General features: G+C 40.4%; 1 protein-coding gene across 1 annotated transcript in view; it reads left to right on the top strand.

The window, feature by feature from the left end:
* The window catches only part of SLC28A3 (solute carrier family 28 member 3), a 53,906-nt gene extending 34,840 nt beyond the window's left edge, over positions 1-19,066 (top strand). Inside the window, exons 9-18 of the mRNA XM_012556944.2 lie at positions 959-1,039; positions 2,658-2,738; positions 4,825-4,950; positions 6,281-6,411; positions 7,968-8,136; positions 8,535-8,732; positions 13,965-14,046; positions 14,715-14,813; positions 15,055-15,175; positions 15,996-19,066. Coding sequence (XP_012412398.1) covers positions 959-1,039; positions 2,658-2,738; positions 4,825-4,950; positions 6,281-6,411; positions 7,968-8,136; positions 8,535-8,732; positions 13,965-14,046; positions 14,715-14,813; positions 15,055-15,175; positions 15,996-16,104 — 1,197 coding nt within the window. The 3' untranslated portion in view covers positions 16,105-19,066. The remainder of the gene's footprint in view (positions 1-958; positions 1,040-2,657; positions 2,739-4,824; positions 4,951-6,280; positions 6,412-7,967; positions 8,137-8,534; positions 8,733-13,964; positions 14,047-14,714; positions 14,814-15,054; positions 15,176-15,995) is intronic.
* The last annotated feature ends 2,951 nt before the right edge of the window (positions 19,067-22,017 follow it).

The following is a 22,017-nucleotide window of genomic DNA, read 5'->3' as shown; positions in this document are numbered from 1 at the left end:
ATGAAAAGGTTTTGCAAATAGTGGTGATGATTGGACAACATGGTGAGTGCAGTTCACGTCACTGAATTATACCCTTAAAATGATTAAAATGGCAAATATTTTGTTATATATATTTTACCACAATAAAATTTTTAAAAAAAGAATGAAAGCTTACTCTATAGGAGGCACTATGTGTAAGCACCTGACATGCTTTCTCTGATCTGTGTAGATCCCTGCTCCAGATACGGATATGAGATTGTTCACCATTAATCTTGACCAAGGTTACTGTGTTAATTAGTGGTGAAGCCCCTGTCTGTTTAGTATCAGAACAAGGAAACTATCTGCCAGTGGTCTTCAGTTTTTTTGTCTAATTATTACATATTTCTCCAAAATGACTCTCTACTTCTGCCCAACATTTTTGGGTTATTTGCATTTGAAGTGAGGGAGACATGGTAAATGCAAGCATGCTAAATCCTTTTCTAAACAACTGATTTTTAACTGTTGATTGATTCTTCCAGGCCATCTCTGAAAGGTCAAGTGTTTACAAACTGAGATAGAAATTCTTTTTTGCTTATCTTTCCTACTCCATTAGCTATTCCATGCCTCTCACCTCCACCAGGAGTCCACCCACCACCCAAACACCACCTACAAAAGAAGAGAAAAAAGAGGGTTTTATTGCTTCTCTGAGGCACTGCAGTAAGGAAACGTCTGTATAGCAAAGGAAACAAACACAAAAACATGGCAATTTTCCTATGAAATATACTCAAGCGTATCCAGAACAAATTAGAACAGGATACCATAGGTGAGGAAGCTGCTTTAGTTCATGAGGAGTTTCCAGTATTTTTATATTTCAGTATTTTCTCAGAGGGAAAAATGAAGGCAGAGAGATGGAGATGTAACCCGAGTCTGTTGACCCCACACTCTCAAGAAATGGTTCTCAATGACATTAACCCACTATGGCCTCTGTTCCTGCCCCCAGATCCTGCCAATCGTGGTTTTCTTCAGCACTGTCATGTCGATGCTCTACTACCTCGGATTGATGCAGTGGATTGTTAGAAAGGTATGGGTCCTGGGAGGGGCTAGAGTGGCAGGTGTAGAGCTGATTATTTCAAGGACAAAGTCTTAATGCAGGTATTTCAAAAATGCCCTTCTCTTCCTACCAAGATCCCTCCCCCACCAAGGATTAGATTCAAACCCAAACAACTTGAGTGAGTTGCTTACCTGTGCCCATACCAAAAAAACCAAACCCGATGCCACTTAGTCGATAGCGACCCTATAGGACAGACTAGAGCTGCCCCGTCGGTCCAACTCATAGCAACCCTATAGGACAGCATAGAGATGCTCCATAGGGTTTCCAAGGCTATAAATCTTCACTGAAGCAGACTGCCACATCTTTCTCCTGAGAAGCCACTGGTGGGTTCCAACCACTGACCTTTCAGTTAGCAGCCAAGTGCTTAACCACTGTGCCAGGTCTCCTCCTGGTGCCCATAGAGGGGATTTAACTTCAGGACTTCTAACGGGGCTTTGACTTGCAACCCGCTGGATAGCTTCATGAAACCTGAACAAAAGGGGTGACTCCAACAGGTCAGACACCTCCCAGGGGAAAAGACACAGCGTCCTTCCTTTATCCTGGCTGGCTGCCCTGTGCCCTACACGAAGCCATTGCTGACCTCGAGGAGGTTGCAAGTGTGGACATGCCCGGTCTTGGAGTTGCCAGAGAAATCAGAGCAACAAAGGGAAGCTGAGGGAGTTTTCTTTCTAAGCACACAACTAAGAATAAAGTCCAAGAAGTGAATCCCATTCCTGCTGCCCCAGAAACTGTCAGTCCTGCCCTCATAAGTTAGATGACAACACTAAGTACTTTGTGAGCTAGTCTGGAGGCACATGACGGTAGGGCAGTGCTTCTAGGACTTGAGCATAGCCTCAACCCTTTTTGTTTTTTTTGATCCCTGTAAAATAAATACAAATGTACTAGACGAGAGAGATGGAGAAAGAGAACCAGAATACCAGCAGAATTCAGAATTTCAGCAAAAGCTTTCAGAGCCCATAGTTTTCATTTTAAACATTTATACGTTTAGAATGACTGTGCTCATGCCTAAGCAAAAAGGAAGAAGAGCGAATGCAGTAGGAAGGCCCCATCCTGAGGTGGGCACTACAATCTCTCGTTGAAAGGCCAGGGCAAATGTGCAACCATCCACCGCAGTCTGCATTAAGAAAGGCCAAACCTCAATTATATCTCAGCTCCGCCACTACTTATTATATGAGTGACTGACAAAGTAACTAAACTATTCCGTGCTTTAGTTTCCTTTTCTATAAAACGGGCATAATTATAGGACTTCCCTTAAAAGGTTACTGTGAGGATTAAATGGGTTCATCTAAGTCAGAGGGTAGGGGCAGTAAAGCCCGCCATAGTTGTTGGCAATTATTATCACATAATTACTTGTATATAGTATAGCTGTAGAAACGCATTTGCATAATGTACATACAATTACTTAGACTTACCACACAAACAGGAGGATTTGATTGGCCTGCTTTATGGACTAGATAAAGTGTACTTACATTAACCTCCATCACTGACCGGCCTCCACATTTTACTCTAGTTTAAAGATTTATCCCTACTTTGATGTTTGGTATACACAAATAGTTCTTCACTAACTTCGTCCCTTTTTTGCTTTTAGATTGGATGGCTAATGCTAGTTACTATGGGAACATCTCCTGTTGAATCTGTAGTTGCTTCTGGCAATATATTTGTTGGACAGGTGAGTTTTAATATAAAAAAAAAAATAAGCTGCTGAAATGAATAGTCTCTTTCCAGAAAATGGAATAAAAAAACATTATAGTACTGCCATTTCTTTTAATATAAAAAGCAGGGTGTTGAAATAAGGAATTCCATTATTAGCAATCTTGAGATACCAGAGAGAGAGGCATCCCTTCCAAAACCCTCCTTAGGCTAGTGTGGTATTTGGGTTCTTGGAAATTTATGGAGAGGAAGGAGGGTTGAACCATCTTATCAAAAACAGTTTCTCATCTGTAGATTCTCAGCAGAACTTTTCTGAATGTATTGAATGGTTGAGATCTCCAGCCAACCCTTCAGAAGCTAGGAGCTCTTCTGCTGAAATGGAGCTCACCATTTCTTTTGAAGCTGTGGACGTGGAACAGCTAGCTTCATATTCTGTAGCATAATGCTGACCTAGAACTTGGTTTGTGGCAATGGAAGAGACCATGACTGGCTTTCCACCAAAAACCATGCAGCCCTACCTACCCAAGCTCATTCTCAGCTTGTCTGAACTGGCCAACAGTCTGTCTTTGCCAAGTCTGAAGAAAAACACTGAGGAGCTATTAGGTTACACTTTTCACCTCCCTGATCCATCCCTTGGGTAAGTGCTCTTTTGCCTGACACTCATTTAAACCAAGAAATATGATGCTAAGGGGTGTCCATCAAAATAGCAGCATTCCTGAGGGATGGCTAAGTAAGAAGTGGTAATAAGCTACTCGGAGTATGAAGCTTCAGACAGAATGAAATCACACACCAAGGAAACCAAGTGTGAATACTTGCCAGCACCAGTGCCCAAGAAGATTGGATTTGAAGCAAAAATCAAGTCACCCAGAAAAACACATGGCCCCAAATCCCAGACTACAACTGCTCTAGGCAGGTGAAGCCTACTTGTCGATCAGCCCAGCTCACTAGCCTGAAGCATAATGTTTAGAGCAGGGTCCATACTTCCTTCCCTAGGAGCTGAATTTAACATAATTATAGTCATGAAATCTCTCAGGACTAATGAGGGCACCATCTTGAGTTGATTACTTCTACCTGCAGGGTAAGAGGACTCCTGTACTGGATTTCCATTAAGTCCATAAATTGAGGCTCAGCACATTCAATCTTATAGAACAATTAGAAATAATGAGGAGAAAATTGTAAAATTACACACATGATTCTGTGGTGCTCAATTTGGTACTTAATATGCTAAAAGTACAGCTATTATTTATGGAGAGCCCCACACTGCAGGCCTCCTGCCCTCCTTAATGGGATTCAAGCCTTTACAACTACACTCTTCCCACACCAAGGGAAATGGGAGGGAGGTGCCTCTGATTCTCAGTTAGGAAAGGGCCTCTGGGTGCCTGCACTTGATATTGCTGGTGTTTTGGGACTCCTGTGATTTCCCTCTGATGTCAGCAAGGAGGCTTAGGTCTTGTCTTGATCAAGCTGGAAGATGGGAAGTTACAGAGACCTAGGAACCACCAGTTCACAAGGCCAGGCCACTGGGCAGAGTTGCTCGGCTGATGATATTCCAAACCTAAGAAAAGTGTACCAATTTCTCCAGGTTCCATGTCCAGTCCTAGGCTAGTCTAGTCCTAAGGTTTATAGAAACTGGGCTTGCAAACTTTCCCAAATTTACGCATCCATTTACACAGCCATGGATGAGGTGGGTTCCCATACTTGAGCATGCATTAGAATCACCTGGATGACTTGTTAAAACACAGATTACTGGGCCCCAGAGTCCCTGATTCAGTAAGTCCAAGAATTTGCATTTCTAAAAAGTTCCCGGGAAATGCAGATGGTGCTGGTCTAAGGGCCACACTTAGAACTACTACTTTAATTTGTTGCCATTCTTCGATTCCAACTCCCAGCAACCCCACGTGTGTCAGAGTAGAACTGTGCTCCATAGGGTTTCAGTATGTGATTTTTTGGAAGTAGATCTCTAGGCCTTTCTTCCAAGACACTTCTGTGTGGACTCAAATGCGTTAGCAGCTGAATGCGTTAACTATTTGTACTAATCAAGGACTCATACCCTCTTAAAATTCAAAGGCAGCATTTAATCTAGTCACCCTTTTCTTTGTCTCTAGACAGAGTCTCCACTGCTGGTTCGACCATATCTACCATACGTCACCAGGTCTGAGCTCCATGCAGTCATGACTGCTGGGTTCGCCACCATTGCTGGAGGCGTCTTAGGCGCATACATTTCTTTTGGGGTAAGAATTACAGAAAATTCAACTTCTTCTTTCTTTGCTGAGGAACCCTGCCTGGTGGTGCAGTGGTTAAAGTGGTTGACTGCTAACCAAAAGGTTGGCAGTTCAAATCCACCAGCCACAGGAGATAGAAGTTGCAGCCTGCTTCTGTAAAGATTGTAGCCTTGGTAACCCTATGGGACAGTTCTAGTCCGTCCTGTAGGGTCACTATGAGTCTCAATCGACTTGACGGCAATGAGTTTGGTTTGGTTTGGTTTCTTTGCTATTGTTACTTATTTGTTGTTGTCGTTTCTCATTGCTGTTGGAAAAGAAGACTAAGAATGTATCCCTTTTTGCTCTATAGTTGTTTGCATTGCTTTGTCATTTGAATGTAGTGACTTCGAGGAGCTTTTGGGCTTCACTCTCATATCCCTGCTACCTAAATGTGAGTTATATCCCACCATAACAGATTGAAGTCTCATGATGAAGTTACTTTGGCTGAAAATATTAATATGTAAAATTTTTTCTTTTTTTTTACTGACATGATTAAAAGGTGATTTGAACCTAGGGTTGGCAAACTATGGCCTATGGGTCAAATCTGGATTGCCCCCTGTTTTTGTAAATGAGGTTTTATTGGAACATCAAAACCAAAAACCAAACCGGTTGCTATGGAGTCAGTTTCAACTCATGGTGACCCCCTGTGTTACAGAGTAGAACTGAGCTCCATGACGCTTTCTTGACTATAATCTTTACAGAAGCAGATCTCCAGGACTTTCTTCTGCAGTGCTGCTGGGTGGATTCAAACTGTCAACCTTTCAGTTAGTAGCTGAGAGCAAACAGTTTGCGCCAGCCAGGGGCTTTATTGAAACACAGCCATTCCTATTTGTTTGTCTATGCCAGCTTTTGGGCTACAGAGTTGGTTAGCTATTGCCGGCAAAGCCAAAAATATTTACTATCTGGCCCTTTACAGAAAAAGCTTACGACCCGTCATCTACAGCAGTGGTTCTCAAACCTGGCTGCACATGAGAATCACCTTGGGAGCTTTTAAAAATCCCAATGCCCAGGCCATGCCCCAGAGTAATTAAGTCAGAATCTCTTAGGATGAGACCCAGGCATCAGTATTTTTAAAAACTCCTCATATTCAAATATACAACCCAGTTTGAGAGTTGATGGTCTACAGCGTAGCCTACCAGGGACAGATTACCCAGTAAGCAAGTACACACGGGTTTACTTGTGCTTACTTACTAATCTGTAGTGCATAATTTCACCTGTTTTTCACCACATCAAAGGCTATTCCTTCTGAACCCAACAGAAAAGCTAGGCATGATTTGCTTGTTTTCTTCTGAAATTCCAGGTTTCGGCCTCTCACTTGCTAACCGCTTCTGTTATGTCAGCACCTGCATCACTGGCTGTTGCTAAACTCTTTTGGCCTGAGACAGAAACACCTAAAATAACCCTCAAGAATGCCATGAAAATGGAAAATGGGTAAGCAGGGCACATTCGCCTAGTTGATAACTACGTAGGCTGAGGGGAGAGGAAGGTAAATTCAAAGTTCAGCAAAAATTTGATAACCACAGAGCATGGTAAATGACATACTGAAGTGAATTTAATTTCCCAGTGATAATTACTTAGACTTCACTAAAAAAGTTACTGTTTCAACACTTGAGAAAAACCTTTCTAAATATCTGAATGGCATCTCGACTGTTTATTGTAAAGATACGCATTACCTGTGGCCATCAAGTTGATTTCAACTCATGGTGACCCTATAGGACAGAGCAGAGCTGCCCCATAGGGTTTCTAGGGAACAGCTGGTGAATTTGAACTGCTGACCTTTTGCTTAGCAGCTGATTTCTTAACCACTGTGCCACCAGGGCTCCACTGTAAAGATAGTTCATTGTAAGTATAGCATTGGATTCATTGAGCCTTGGTTCAAGACTGTTGCAAAGCCGTAGAGTGACCATTTCTGGGGGGTTTCTCATATAATAGGGCAAGAAGGAGACCAGGTGCTTATTTATTAGGGAAGAGGATGGTATGATATAGATATTCTTAACCTCTCTTTGGTTCATTTTTTTTTTTTTTTTTTTTGCCCTGTTCAAATGAAAAGAAAAAAAAAGGTAGAAAAGACTAAGAGATTTAGGATATTCAAAAGTATTTCATTAAATAACAGAATTCTCCAACCAACATGTTTTTGAGATTCATCCCTTGTTTGTATGTAGGTGGAGTTATAACAATAAGTGAAAAAGCAAGTTGCCAAAATACTACATATAGTTTGATTACACTTAGAAAGTTAGCACATGTGCAGACTTACCTGATATATTATTTTGGGATACAAACATATAGAAAAATTGTAAAGAAAGAGAATGATAAAGAAATTTTAGGGAGACAGAGATTAGAGGGGAAGGGGTTGTATTAAGGGTGAACACAGAGGTGGGGAGTGGTGCTCAAAGGTAAGATGACATTCCATTCCTTAAATGAGTTGACGGATATACAGGCTTTCCTGGTACCATTAGTTTTTATACCTTAGATATTTTAAGGAGTCCCTGGATAGTGCAGTTAACATGTTTGGCTGCTACCTTAATGGTTGGAGGTTCAAGTCCACCCACAGGCTCCTCAGAAGAAAAGCCTGGTGATGTGATTCTGAAAAAATCAGCCATTGAAAACCCTATGGAGCAGTTCAACTCTGACACACATGGGGTGCCATGAGTCAGAGGCAACTAAAAGGCACTGGGATTTTTTTAGATATTTTATAAATATTCTCAGTAGCTATGTAATAAAAGTTATTTTTAAAACCTATAATATTTTTTTCTTTTCCCAATTTTTTTATTATAAATGCCCCCAGATTAAAAGAGCATTAGACACTCATATGCGTATCACCTAGATTCAACAATTATAAGCCCAACCCAATCATAATTTCATGGACTTGAAGGCACAAGCCTGGGAGTTTGTCTTTTCTATGAGCTCTGGCTATGCCATTTCTGCTCTGTGATGTCCATCCACTGACAACCCCTTGGTAATTCTGGAATTACTATGTTTTGATAAAGTGAGGCGAGAAATCTCCTGGAAGCCGCGGCAGAGGGCGCATCCTCATCCATCTCCCTGGTGGCAAATATCGCCGTGAACCTGATCGCCTTCCTGGCCTTGTTGTCTTTTCTGAATTCAGCCCTGTCCTGGTTTGGAAACATGTTTGACTACCCACAGCTGAGTTTTGAGGTATAATTCTTCCATGCTTCTGCCCTCCATTTTGTTTCTGCCTATCTTTGTTTAAAAATAAAATAAGTTTGTGAACAGCCTTCCCTAACCATCAGTAATGTACACTTACACGTTGTATAAGCTTATCCCATAACCCTCCCATCTTCCTATCCGCTTCTCTCCTACCACCCTCCTTCCCCCAACACATATTCATCCTCTCCTGACCCCACCCCTAAGACTCCAGATTACTCCCAATGACCCAATTCTAACCTTAACTCCTGATGGATAGAGCAACGGAATGTGGAGAGATTTCTGAGCCTAAAAGGAACATGGAACAATCCTGGAGCTGGGGATGAGGCAGAAGAACTAGGAGCAAATCATTACTCAGCTAATAAACTCTGTACTTTTGGTTTTTGTAGATAATATGCTCCTACATCTTCATGCCCTTTTCGTTCATGATGGGGGTTGACTGGCAAGACAGCTTTATGGTTGCCAGACTCATAGGTTATAAGACATTCTTTAATGAATTTGTGGCTTATGAACACCTCTCAAAATTTATCGACTTGAGGAAACAAGGTGGACCCAAATTTTTGAATGGACAGCAGCAATATATGTCGGTGAGTAACTGTTTTGATTTTTCAGTGCACACCTTCATCCCATACACACATTCATCGAATAAACCCACTGCTATCGAGTAGATTCCGACTCATAGCAACACTATAGGACAGAGTAGAACTGCCCTATGGGGTTTCCAAGGCTGTAATCTTTACAGAAGCAGACTATCCCATCTTTTTCCCATGGAGAGACTGGTGTGTTCGTACCACTGATCTTTTGGTTAGCAGCCAAGAGCTTAACCGCTGTGCCACCAGGGCTCCTTCATTGATCGAATAGTTGCCTCGATATGTCAGGCACTTTGGATACATTGGATAACAAAACAGACCAAAAAATCCTGATCTCACGGAGTTCATATAGAACATTGTTGTTAACTGCTGTCGAGTCGGCCCTCAACTCATGCAACACCACGCACAACAGGATTGGACTGTTGTGATCCATGGGGTTTTCACTGGCTGACTTTTGGAAGTAAATTGCCAGACCTTTCTTCCTAGATTGAAAATAACATCTTGTAATTTTCAGTTATGTTGAATTAATCTCTGTGTGTGAGTATGTGTGTGTATAGAAACACAGATGATCTTTATCACTTATGATGACTTACTTTTTTAAATAAACTATTTTTAGAGCAGTTTTAGATTTAAAGGAAAGTTATACATAAAGTACAGAGAGTTCCTGTATACCTCTTTACCCACTGCACAGTTTCTCCTACTATTAACGTCTCACGTTCTTGTGGTACATATGTTAAAATCGATGAACCGATACTGATACATTATTATTAACCAAAGTCCATAGTCCACAGTAGGGCTCACTCTTTGTGTAGTACAGTCCTATGGGTTTTGACAAATGCGTAATGTCATGTGTCCATTGTTACGCTATCATGCAGAATAGTTTCACTGCCCTAAAAATGCCCTGGGCTCCACCTATCCACGTCTCCCTCTTCCCCTGAGTCCCTGGCAACCACTGATCTTTTCACTGTCCCTGTAAGTTTGCCTTTTCTGGAATGTGACAGTTGGAATCAGTAGGTAGCCTTTCCAGACTGGCTTCACTTAGCAATACACATTTAAGCTTCCTCCATGTCTTGATATGGGCTTGATAGCTCATTTCTTTTTACTGTTGAATAATATTCCATTGTGTGAACGCACCACACTTTGTCCATTGACCTACTGAAAGATGATCACAAGTGGGTGGCTTCAATGAACAGAAATGTATTTTCTCACACTTTAGGAGGCTAGAAGTCCAAATTCAGGCCATAGGCTCTAGGGGAAGGCTCTCTATGCGTGTGGCTCTGGGGGAAGGTCCTTGCCTCTTTTTGGCTTATACTCTCAGGTTCCTTGGTGATCACATGGCATCTATCTTCCTTTTAGTTTGTGTTTGCTTGCTTTGTTTGCTTTGCTTGATCTGGTTTTTTCTGTCTCAAAAGAGACTGATTTAAGACACACCCTACACTAACACTGCCTCATTAACATAACAAACAAAACCTATTCCCAAATGGGATTATAACCACAGGTATAACAGCTATGATTTATAACACATATTTTGGGATGAAGGAGCCCTGGTGGCACAGAGGTTAAAGCGCTTGGCTGCTAACCAAAAGGTCAGTGATTCAAACCCAGCAGCCCCTTCATGGGAGAAAGATGTAGCAGTTTGCTTCTGTAAAGATTTACAGCCTTGGAAACCTATGGGATGGTTCTAGTCTGTCCTATAGGGTCACTATGAGTCAGAATCGACTCGACAGCATTGGGTTTTTTTAGTTATTGGCGGTGGGGGGGCACAATTCAATCCATTACCATAAACAATAGGCTAAATTCAATGAAATGTTTTCTATTCCCAACTGCTAGTTGGCAGGAAAAAATTGTTTTGTTAATGAGCAAAAGAGAGCTTACAATTCTGGCAGTGCCAAGCAGTTTTGTGAAAAGGTGACTAAAAAGGTAGAGGTGGAACAGTAGAGCTGATAAGGATGTAGGGTGAGCCAAACCAAAAAGAAGGGCACAGAGGACATTTGGAAATAGGAGCCTGATGCTTCTGCCATTGTTGAGTCATGAAGGGAAAAGAATCGCTGCAATTTCTTCTTACCAACCAGGATGTGCTGAGCGTGTCCAGCTGCCTCCTGGAAAAGGTATCACATGTGTAAGATGTGGGCCCACAAGGCAAAAGCCCTAGTGTTACCCATTGAATTATGCCCATTGCTGACCTCCATCTCAAACCATCTAAGATAAGAGGTCAGAATATATATGTAGTGTGATATCTTAACTTCCTAGTGCTGCTGAAACAGAAATACCACAAGTGGGTGGCTTTAAAGGACAGAAATTTATTTTCTCACAGCTCTGGAGGCTAAAATCAGGGTCTCGGTTGTGTTAACTCCTTCTGTGGGTCTCTCTCTTAGTATCTGGTGACTGCCAGCAATCCTTGGTGTTCCTTTGCTTGTAGACGACCCTCACATGGCATCTACCTTCTCCCTGTGCATGTCTCTGTGTGTACTTGGCTCTTTTTAGAACTCAGAAGTGATTAGGTTTAGGACCCACCCTACTCTGGTATGACCTCATTAACATAACAAAGGAAAAACCCTATTTCCAAACAGGATCACAACCCCAAGTACAGTGGCCAGGACTTCAATTCATATTTTGGGGGGGACACAATTCAATCCATAATATATACGGTACCTGGAACAAGCCCTTTATTACTCTATCTTTTCCTTCTTAGGATAAACATAATATTTTGGTTTTTCACATGTAATACATACCATGGTATAGAAAGGTACAAAGAGGTATAGAAAGAAAAGTAAGTCATCCTCGCTTTTCTCTGCCACCCAGTTCCTTTCCTTGGAAGATATTATGCTCACTGTTCTTCACCTTCCTCTTTTCACTTTATAACATGTTTTGGATATCCTTCCATATCAGTGCATATGGCAGGGTATTTTACTTTATGAATGTACCATAATTTATGTTAACCATTCTCTCAATGATGAATATTGCTCTCAATGCTTTGCTATTATAAGTAGTGCTGCAATAACTGTCCTCGTGCATATGGGGTCTTTGTTTATGTGCAAGGAGAGCTGTAGGATGTATTATTATTTTTATAGTGCAGTGCGTCTCTTTTTATCATGTAACCTTGCCCATTTATGGGCAAAGAAAAAGTAGAATCATCCCAGCTTCTTCTTCCTCTTCTCGTTGTTATAAAACCTTACATGGCCACATCTGTGTGTGCCCTCCCGCATAGATCTTCAGAAAGCAGAAAGAGGACTCTCAAGCCCTGTATGTCATCTCTATCCCTGCAGTCTCTTAATAAGCTTGCCTGCTTTTGAAGCCAATTGAAATAAAATGAAAAGCACTAGAGAGAGCAAAGGATGAGGAGAGGGGAGCGATTGCTTTTCCAGGAATGGTGAATTGTGCAAATACTTGAAATTGTTTTTTTCCTGCCTGCTGTATGCACACTGATTGAATATCAACAAAGGAGTTCCCTGAACCAGGGAAAAGAAATGGGGCCTTAAAATCAACAAAAAACTTACCATGACCATTTGAGTCTTAAATATGAGCTTTAAAAACATCTTGCGTATCTGCTTCTGAATGCAGAGAGGCCCCCTGCTTGCCTGGTTTGTTCTTTGAATCAAATAAGATTTTTTAGGATATTGGGAAAGAAAACGATTGTCCCAATTGTGTGCGTGCCTTTGCCAGGTTGGGGGTGTCTGTGCTGAGCCCACTGAATCTTCCAAATCACCTATAGTGAGGCCCTCAACCTGAGAAGCAATGATCTGGCCTGGGCAGTACCTTCTGACTGTCAGAAGAGAGCCAGACAGCCATGCTCACATTCTTGTGAACTCCGCCTTCCATCTTCTCACTGTCCTGTGAACCTGACTGTTCACTCTCCTGCTTCCGGATAGAGACACTAATATTCCTATGGGGTGGTAACAGTCAGATTTGAGGTACACAGAAAGGCAAACACACCAAGGCCAGAATGTGAGGAAGCTCCTTTGATATCTGTAAGCTTTCTTTTCACTAATATAATTCCTTTTAAATTATACCCTTTTTACCAAGGAGTAATTTACGTACTAAAAAGTGCCCATTTTAAGAGTACATTCAAAAAGTTTTGGTCGATGTATCACCTGTGTAACCACCACCTCAACCAAAATGCAGAACATTTCCATCACCCCTAAAAAATTTCCCTCATGTCCCTTTGCAGTCAGCACCTTCCGCCAGCCCGGTCCTAGGCAACTCATGCTATGCTTTCACTTATTGTAGATTACTTTGCCTGTTCTAGAATTTCATATAAGTGGAATCACTTAGCATCCATGTTTCTTTTTCTCTTTATTGCAAAGTAGAATTCCATTTTAAGAATAGCAGTAATTTGTTTACCCATTTGCCTCTTGGTAGACATTTGGGTTGTTTCCAGTTTGGGGCTATCATGAATAAAGCTGCTGTGAATAGTTATGTACAAGTCTTTTTGTGGGCATATGTTTTTATTTCTCCAGGCAAATTTCTAGAATTGGAATTTCTGGGTCATATACGCAGTATACGTTAACTTGATAGGAACCTGCCACACTGTTCTACGAAGAAGCAGTGTTATTTTATATTCCCACCAGTAAAGTATATGAGTTTCAGTTGCTCCACATCTTCACCAACATTTGATATTGTCAGTCTTTTTAAATTAGTCATTCCAGTGAGTATAGAGTGGGATCTCATTGTAGTTTTGATGTGCGTTTCCCTGGTGACTAATGATGCTGAGCATGTTTTCATGTGCTTATTAGTCATTGGCATACCTTTTGTGAAGTATCCAAATCTCATTATCTATTTTTCATTGGGCGTTTGTTTTCTTATTACTGAGTTATAGCAGTTCATTATACATTCTGGGTAAGTCCTTTGTGTAATAAATGCAGTGTGACTATTTTCTGGGACCAACTTTGTATCTCCAGCAACTAGTATAATATCTGGTACATTATAGCAGGTGACTAGATCATATTGAATATTAGAAGTTATCACTGAGGAGAAAAAAAAGCATTTGGCTACCAACTCCAAGTCCTTTGTATAACATTATCTGAATTCACACAGCTCTTTTCCACCCTCCCTCAAAATTCAATGGGAGATGGAAGAAAGTCTGGGAAGCAATGGGTATTTGACACCGTGCACTGTGCATTTATTTGTCAACGCTGATTCTGTAGTCGGAATATGTGGCCCATTAGGATGTTAGGTTTACTAAGCTGGGTCAGATCATGTATACATCTGTGTGTTTATGCTTGCTTACAGATTCGTTCTGAGACCATTGCCACGTATGCCCTCTGTGGCTTTTCCAATATTGGTTCCCTAGGAATAGTGATCGGCGGACTAAGTAAGTGAAAAGAGTTCAACAGATCTGACATAAACATAGTTCAGATCTCCATCTCGCTCTGTAACTTCATGTCAGGAAAAGAAGGTCCTATAACAATAGTAAATCCTTTGGGGTCTACTTTTGTCTCTGCTCTGCAATGTAGTTTGCCTATGGACACCCAAACTAACCTCAGCTTGAATTTGAGGTAAGAATTGTTCACATGAATTTCAGGAAGAATTTGCTCAAATGTGCAACTGCTTCTCCCAACTCAGGGATGACCCATAAGTTTCACTGTAAGTGCCAATCCCAACAGATTTATATGGCCATCAGGAGATGGATTGTGAAGTCCAATGGCAGTTCAGTGGAAAAAATGCTGTGATGCCCACCATGGACATAGGTGGAGATGGTAACAGATAAGTTGCAGATATTTGGGATCCCTCCTTGCAACCCATCTTCTTGTCATGCTCTCAATACGCTGTGAGCCCTTTCGATGAAACTTAGGACTTATGTCTTCTTTGGAGAATGGAGGCCTCTGTGCTTTTGGATATGGATCTTCCAGACCAGAAAACCTCTCTGGATGTGGAGCTGATCACTAAGTTTTTGAACTTTGAGTTTCTCAGCTGACCTGACATCCCAGAGGCAGGGAATCCTAATCAATAGCCTCTCACACTTGCTTCCATGTTTTCCAGCATCCATGGCTCCTTCCAGAAAGCGTGACATCACCTCAGGGGCAGTAAGAGCTCTGATTGCAGGGACCATCGCCTGCTTCATGACAGCCTGCGTCGCAGGTATGGTATCCCATCCTTTGCGTCCTTTCTCCACATAGCCACAGTATGGCAACTTTCGCGGGGGCAACGCCTCCAGCGTGCACATACAGCATATGCTGCCGCACAAAGCTGAGAGTCAGAGCTGTTGTTAAGCATATTGCAAAGCTGAATGTGTGGAGCATGGTGGAGAAGCTAAGCACAGAAGGAGAGTTCAGTGACTTCATTAATTAATAAAATAAATGGCATTCTGTTCCATTTTTAGGCGTACTCTCTGGCTCTCCTGTTGACATCAACTGCCAACACATTTTAGAGAATGCCTTCAACTTCAGCTTACCTGAAAATACAACCGAATTGGTCTCTTGTTGCCTAAGTCTATTCAACAGGTAATGTATTCTTGAGTACAACTTCCTTATACTCCATTATTAAGAATCCAGTCAGATCTAGAGACCCCACCCACATGTTTTTATAACTTTTAAATAAAGTAAAAATGTGCGTGGCATTTATAGCCATCCTTCGTTTTGACTTTTCTCAAATAAGAGTAGGAACCACAATATTGACTTATCTAGTGTTGCTCAAGCATTTAGTATGTGTCTGGCTGAGTGGCAGGCACTTTGTATGAATTATCTTACTTAAACTTTGCAACCATAAATTAGGCATTACTACATTTTTTGCATTAGATAAAACCCAAGGCTGAGGGAGGCTACATCACTTACCCAAGGTCACAAAATTAGTTCAAACAGAATCAAGGTACAAAATTGAGGTCTGTCTGCCCACAGAGCCTATACTATTAACTACGACCCTCTAGTGCCTCCCTTTCCAAGAAATCAAGCAATGCAGGCTGTCCTGACAACATGGTGATGAGCAGGCTGCATGTGGAGCCACCAATGACCCCTATCAGCCACTCTTTCCCTGTACTGTTTCTATTCTCAAAATCAATATATCCCACCCCTTCTTAATGTAAAAATGTTTTATTAGGGTTGATTCAATGCTTCCTTTGTTTATTCTGGAGGAAATAGGGTGAGTCTTTCAGACCACCCAGGATCTGAGACCCGAAACTAATTCCCTTATGCCTCTGTCCCTTAACCCACCTTAACTAGAATATGGAGGAGAAAATTGGTTTCTTGCCCTGTGTTATTTTTAGTGTCATATTTTGTCGACTGTTTTCCTGATCTCAACTAACTGCTTCATTCCATTTTTCACCAGCACTGAGGTCATCCCAGGAGGAAACCACAGCCTGTATTCTTTGAAGGGCTGCTGCAAATTGTTGAATCCATCAACGTTCAACTGCAGTTCTATCCCTAATGTATTTTGAGTTCAGCGTATTCTCCAGTGAAACATCTGAGCACAGATGCTGAACTTTCTTGCTTTGGAGAAAAAAAAGATATCTCCATAGATTAATAACGCCATCATGGAATTGGCTTGAATTGGAAGGAAAGATGAAAAACAGGAGTGTATCCTTCAGATCTACAGCATCACCTCTGCTTCTTCCTCCTTCCCACCCCTACCCTGTTGTGACTACTTTGATGTCCCAGCAATGTTTTCTAACCTTGGAATTTCAGAACATTTCTTCCGAATACAGATATAAATGGAGTCTCCCAACAACTGGATGATGACTCAGTCACAGGCACATAGTGAGTTGATTGAGTTTCTATCTTAGTAGTGGCCCATTTTTAAACACATCTCAGGTGAGATAACTCTGCTTTCACATGACCTGAAATAGGCTTAATTTTAATCTCACATGAGGAAGACCATCAGTCACAAACTCATTACTTGCCCTCAGGAAGCCCTACAGAAACCAGGAATCTTTCAGTAGAGCACATAGACGATTCTAAAGCCGGGTTTTAAATCCTTCTATTTAGAGGGTTCTATCAGTCAGCTCATGCTAAGTTATGCTGTAGTAACAAACAACCCAAAAACCTCAGTGACTTACAACTAAAGTTTACTTTCCACTCACATTATATGTTTACTGAGGGTCAGATCGGGCTGTGCTCTGTGTTATCTTCATTTCTAGGAGCCAGGCTAAAGGAGCAACCCCTATGTTGGGCATACTGATGTTACAACAGAGAGAGAAGAAAGCTTCTGCTAGGAAGTAGCACCCTTTACTTCCACTATATTTCATTGGCTAAAGCAAGTTATGTGACAAGCATGATGTCAATGGCTGTGGAAAAATGATCCTCTCATGGGGAGGGATAATGAATATTTTGAAGAAAATATGATCTAGCACAGGGTGTGTGATATCCATTTCTCCTTTCAAGGGGTCAACTCGTTATAGAGCACAGTTATCATGATCTATGCACATGCAAATGTGGTTATATTCCTGGTGACAAGACTGGGGAATGGGTACTCTTCAATGTTTCAGTGAAAAAGCCATGTAAGGACCACCTGAGGAAGAAAAATAGGTCCTGGTTGAGATCTGAAAACCTTCCATGATACTTTAAGACCAGGAAAGCACCAACATTAAACTTGCTTAATGAGCATCAGCGTCTCGGAAGAAAATTCCAGACACAGTGGCGGCATGCTCTTTAACAAAATGCTTGTCACCAAAGCTCTTGATAGCATAAAGGACATTGTGTGCAAAAACATAAACATCAATGACTCTGAGTCAAAAAGTGATTCGTAAGAGATTCTGAATGTGAAAAAGTTTTTGGAATGCCTCAAGTAATTTATTTTGTTTTACATATTTTTTAAATTCATGTGTAAACAGTTGATTGATCTTTGGTAGGGGGATGGTGGTGGTGAAGAAGGGGGCTCCATGCCCAAAGAAGTCTTTATCTCTGAAGTACAATATAGTAAGATATTTCTAAATATTATGTTTCAATTTTTCTTGAAACTCAATGTTCTCTTTTAGTCTTTAGACTTTATTTTAGGAAAATATATTTGCATGCCTTTTCTCCCCTGTTCTCTATGTTCTGGTGTCAAATGTGCATATGTTGGTTCTCCTTTGTTTGTTTGCTATTGTTATTATTATCTAATTCTTTTTAACTCTTTGCTTTTTTCATTCGATTTGTCCAATACTCTGGTTGCTTCCAAGAGAATCTCTTTACTACTTCTAGTGTGTCTTTCTGGCCAACTAATTTTTTAAATTCTGACTATGACCACTATTCCTTGAATGTTTGTAGCTCCTATATAAGCTCTTTTTCTTTACTTCAAGAAAAATTTGATAATCACTGCCCTGTTTTTTTTAATTAAGTTTTCGTCTTTCGATGTTTTTCAAATTATGAAAAGTAAGAGTTGCTATAAAAACTGAAGAGTATACGTGTATGTTAAAATCTAAACATCTTTGTTTCCACCCTGTTCTCTTTCCAGTTGCACACCCCTGAGATTATCATGTTAATTGACTAGTATCCACACCTTTCTCCTTGCTTATACAAACATACATAAGAATGTGGGAGATTTGTTGTTTGTATTCAAATATGACAAGTCTATTTATATGTTACCTTCAACTTGCTTCTTTTCTCTTAGCAATATATCCTCGACATTCCTACAAGTTATAAGATATGGTTCTATCTTTATCTTCCCTTCCCCCATTTACTGTGTGTTGTGAGGAGGGTACAATTCTACATAAATGAGATAATACACATGCATGGGAGGAAAGGACTTAGACTTTTTATTTCCTTTCTAATTCTCTCTTCTGCCTTCCTCCAGGCAGGTAACCCAGGTTTATAACCTGATGTGTAACTTCCTATATTTTTTTCCACATTCATATTATATTTTACAAACAGAAACACCTATTGAGGATTGAGATGGTAGTTTTACAAAACTGAAATTATTCACCTCTATGAAGCTCACTCTTCTTTTGTAGTAATACTTTGTGAATGTTTCTTCAAGTTCACTGGCAAAACTTGAATTCATTCTTCTCAAAGACATAATAGATTACAGCATATTATACATTAATGTCTTAACCCTTCCTCAGCGGACAAGCATTCATTTTGCTTTCAATTTTGTTTCTACTTCGAACAGTGCTTATGCATCTATCTTTACATACTGGTGCTTTTATTATCTACAGAATTGCTGTCTGATAGAAATATAATGTGAATCACATGTAATTTTAAATTTCTTAGTAGCCACAATAAATCTAAAAAACATATTAATAATAAACCAGGCAAAGTAATAATACATTTTATAATATATTTAACCCCAATATATCCAAAATATTATCATTTCAATAAGATATTTTGCATTCTTTTTATCAAACTAAGTCTTTGAAAAATCTGGTGTTTATTTTACATTTAGTATGTATCTAAATTCAGACACTAAATTTTCTTTTTTCTTTTCCCCATAGATAATTTTTTTTTTTTTTTTTGTAATTTAGTTAAAGGTTAAGACACTAAATTTTCATTGGAAATACCTAATCTATATTTAGATTTTATAAAATTTACAGTTGAAAAGTAGTCACATACCCAAGTTTTCCAATAGCTAAGTAAGTATCAATTTTTAAATTAAAATTAAATATTTAGTTCCTCAGTTACACAAGCCACATTTCAAGTACTGATGACTACCACACTGGACAATGCAGTTCTATAGGATGATTTACCAGGTGAATTGAAGTCTATGTATATTTTTGGTATTAATATATGTTGCCCTTTGCTTCTTGGAGAACTGTGTTGTCTTAATTTTCACCTGCTTTGCAGTATAGTCTTTCTGATAAGTTTTATTCATCTACCTCTACATGTATGTGTGATATTTTTTCTATCAATGCAACATGTTCACATAAGTCTTGTGTTGGTTCCTTTTTTAATATTGTCCATCTTTGAATTGAGGAGGGGGTATTATTCCTGAGCCATATTATATGAAAAGATAGTAAAGGTAAGGGCCAGGCAAGGGAGCTGGTGAGCACGTTTGGCTTGTTGCATCTAGAAATTTTATCATCAACACCGTGTGACGTGGCTGGCTCTGGGCTGGCTGGAAGTTTCCCTCCTCCAGGGGAAACCACTTGATGCGTGGTGATGCCTTTACTACTCTTCATTTGACAAACTGGAGGGCTGTTTGCCCCCCACAATTTATCCTCCACCCCATTATCTGCAAAGATGGAGTGTCCGTGTGTTTCCCATGTGATACCTTAGTTGTCTGAGGCCACTAAATGTATGTTGTTGTCAGTCTACACACCCTGATCGTGTTTCAAGCCAAGGGTGTGATATCTACTTTGCAGAATTTCTATACTCTGTCTAGGCCACCCATGAATTTCGAATTTCCCTGCTTTCTGCATCTACACTTTGGTACAGTTTTCAATATTCTGAAAGCCTTTTTTTATACATGGTATTATGGTTCCAGATATGTTTTCTAATTTCAATAAAGATATTTGCTTTATTGCCTCTTATTCTCCTGTTGTTTTCCATTGGTTTCCAGAAAGGAGAGGTGGGCAGAAATGGCATTTCTCTTCTTAAAACCAGAAGCCTATGACTATAAACAAATTATCTGACCCTGCAGAGGCCTTAGGGTCTCAGCCAAGAATAGATTGGAGTCATGGGATATGGAGAATTTTCTTTATTTTTTTTCTGTTGGTAAAATCAGCATATCCAAGCAGTTAGGTCTGAGTGACAAGGTCTTTGTAACTACACAGGTTACTACCACGCATTCATTTTGCAAATGCTTCCACCTAATTGCTCTTTTATTTCTGTAGTTTAATTAGGCTGGTAGGGCACTGTGAAGAGCTTAAGACATGCATTTGCCCAGTCAAGGCTGACTTGCAATTACAGAGCAATTCCAAAATCAGGCATGCTTATAAAGAAGGTATTGAAGGCCAGCAGGGACACAGTATGCCTTGCTAGGCTTAAACTACCCTGAATGTACTGGGGAGGGGAGGCAGTTGGTCACATCTTAGACAGGAGCACAGGACTTAAGGAAGAAATGTCTGGTACAGGTTCTCCATATGGTACTAATGAACCATATGGTCCTGAGAAAAAGCTACTTTTTACTGCCTGTGACTTAATAAAAAAAAATTGTTTTAGCTCAAGCAGGAAGAAAAGTGTACACTTACCCACTCTTTTTATGGCTTTTAAAACAACACAAACCCTAAAACCAAACACATTACCATAGAGCTGATTCCAACTCACAGCAACCCTATAGGACAGAGTACAACTGCCACATATGGTTTCCAAGGCTGTTATCTTTACAGAAGCAGACTGTCACATATTTCTCCTGCAGAGCTGCTGGTGGGTTTGAATCATCGACCTTTCAGTTAGCAGCTGAGTGCTTAACCACTGCGCCACAAGGGCTCCTTATGAGAAACCAAGAAGAGGAAAAAACTGATGTCTTACAAGTCATATTAACACACAGAATCACAAAGCCTACACCTTCACGTACTGGGTGTGCCTCCAGTAATATTTCTAAAATAAGAGGATTGTAGAAAGAACTTGGCTGCTAACCAGAAGATCAGCAGTTCAAATCCACCAACCACTCCTTGGAAACCCTAGGGGGCAGTTCTACTCTATTCTATAGGGTCACTATGAGTCGGAACTGACTCAACGGCTGACTCAACGGCACCTAACAACAGCAACGGAACCCGACTAAGTCATTCAGAAGTGCTTCCTCTCCTCCCACCCACCCTCCATCAGGTGGAGCCACCAAACAGATTGCTATGGCTAAAACCACAGCTGGCGCAGTCTTCCCTGGTCTAATCTTAATCCCTTCAACTACAGGCTGCCTATCTCATTCCACAATTGTTTGCCTACATGCCTGTCTGACCGCTAGACTGATAGTTCCTCTGTATCCCCAGTACCTAGTGCCTGGCATCTAGCAGACCTTCAGTAAATATTTGTTTATTCAATGAATGAATAAATGAATTAACACTGCATGTAAGGAGAACAGTTAATTGGATCACATGTTAAAAAAACTTTTAAACCTCACCAAAAATGCATTCTTATCATAAAATTTGTAAATGATAAGTGTGTCAACGAGCAATTGGAAATCTTCCTCTCACTTCAATCTCATTCCCCATAGTGAACCACCGTTAGCATTTTGGTGTCACTGTTAATTTTTCTCCATATATGATAAATAGTACAATAAGTCATCCTGATCAAAGTGGAGCAAATGACTCTTCTTTCAAGCCGAATACCTGAGTCACCTTCCATTTTGTAACATCAGGCACATGATTTTGCTTGTCTTATCACAGTAACTGTTGTACAATGATTAGCAAACAGAAAGTTCAGAAGACTGGTCTCGATAATATGCGGCGTAAATCTGCAATTTAGTAGTAGTAAGTACATTGAGGCTAAGAGCAGAGTTG

Source organism: Trichechus manatus, unplaced genomic scaffold (assembly GCF_000243295.1).
Source record: "Trichechus manatus latirostris isolate Lorelei unplaced genomic scaffold, TriManLat1.0 scaffold00082, whole genome shotgun sequence".
Taxonomy (NCBI): Eukaryota; Metazoa; Chordata; class Mammalia; order Sirenia; family Trichechidae; genus Trichechus; species Trichechus manatus.
This window is presented reverse-complemented; position numbering and strand designations above follow the sequence as displayed.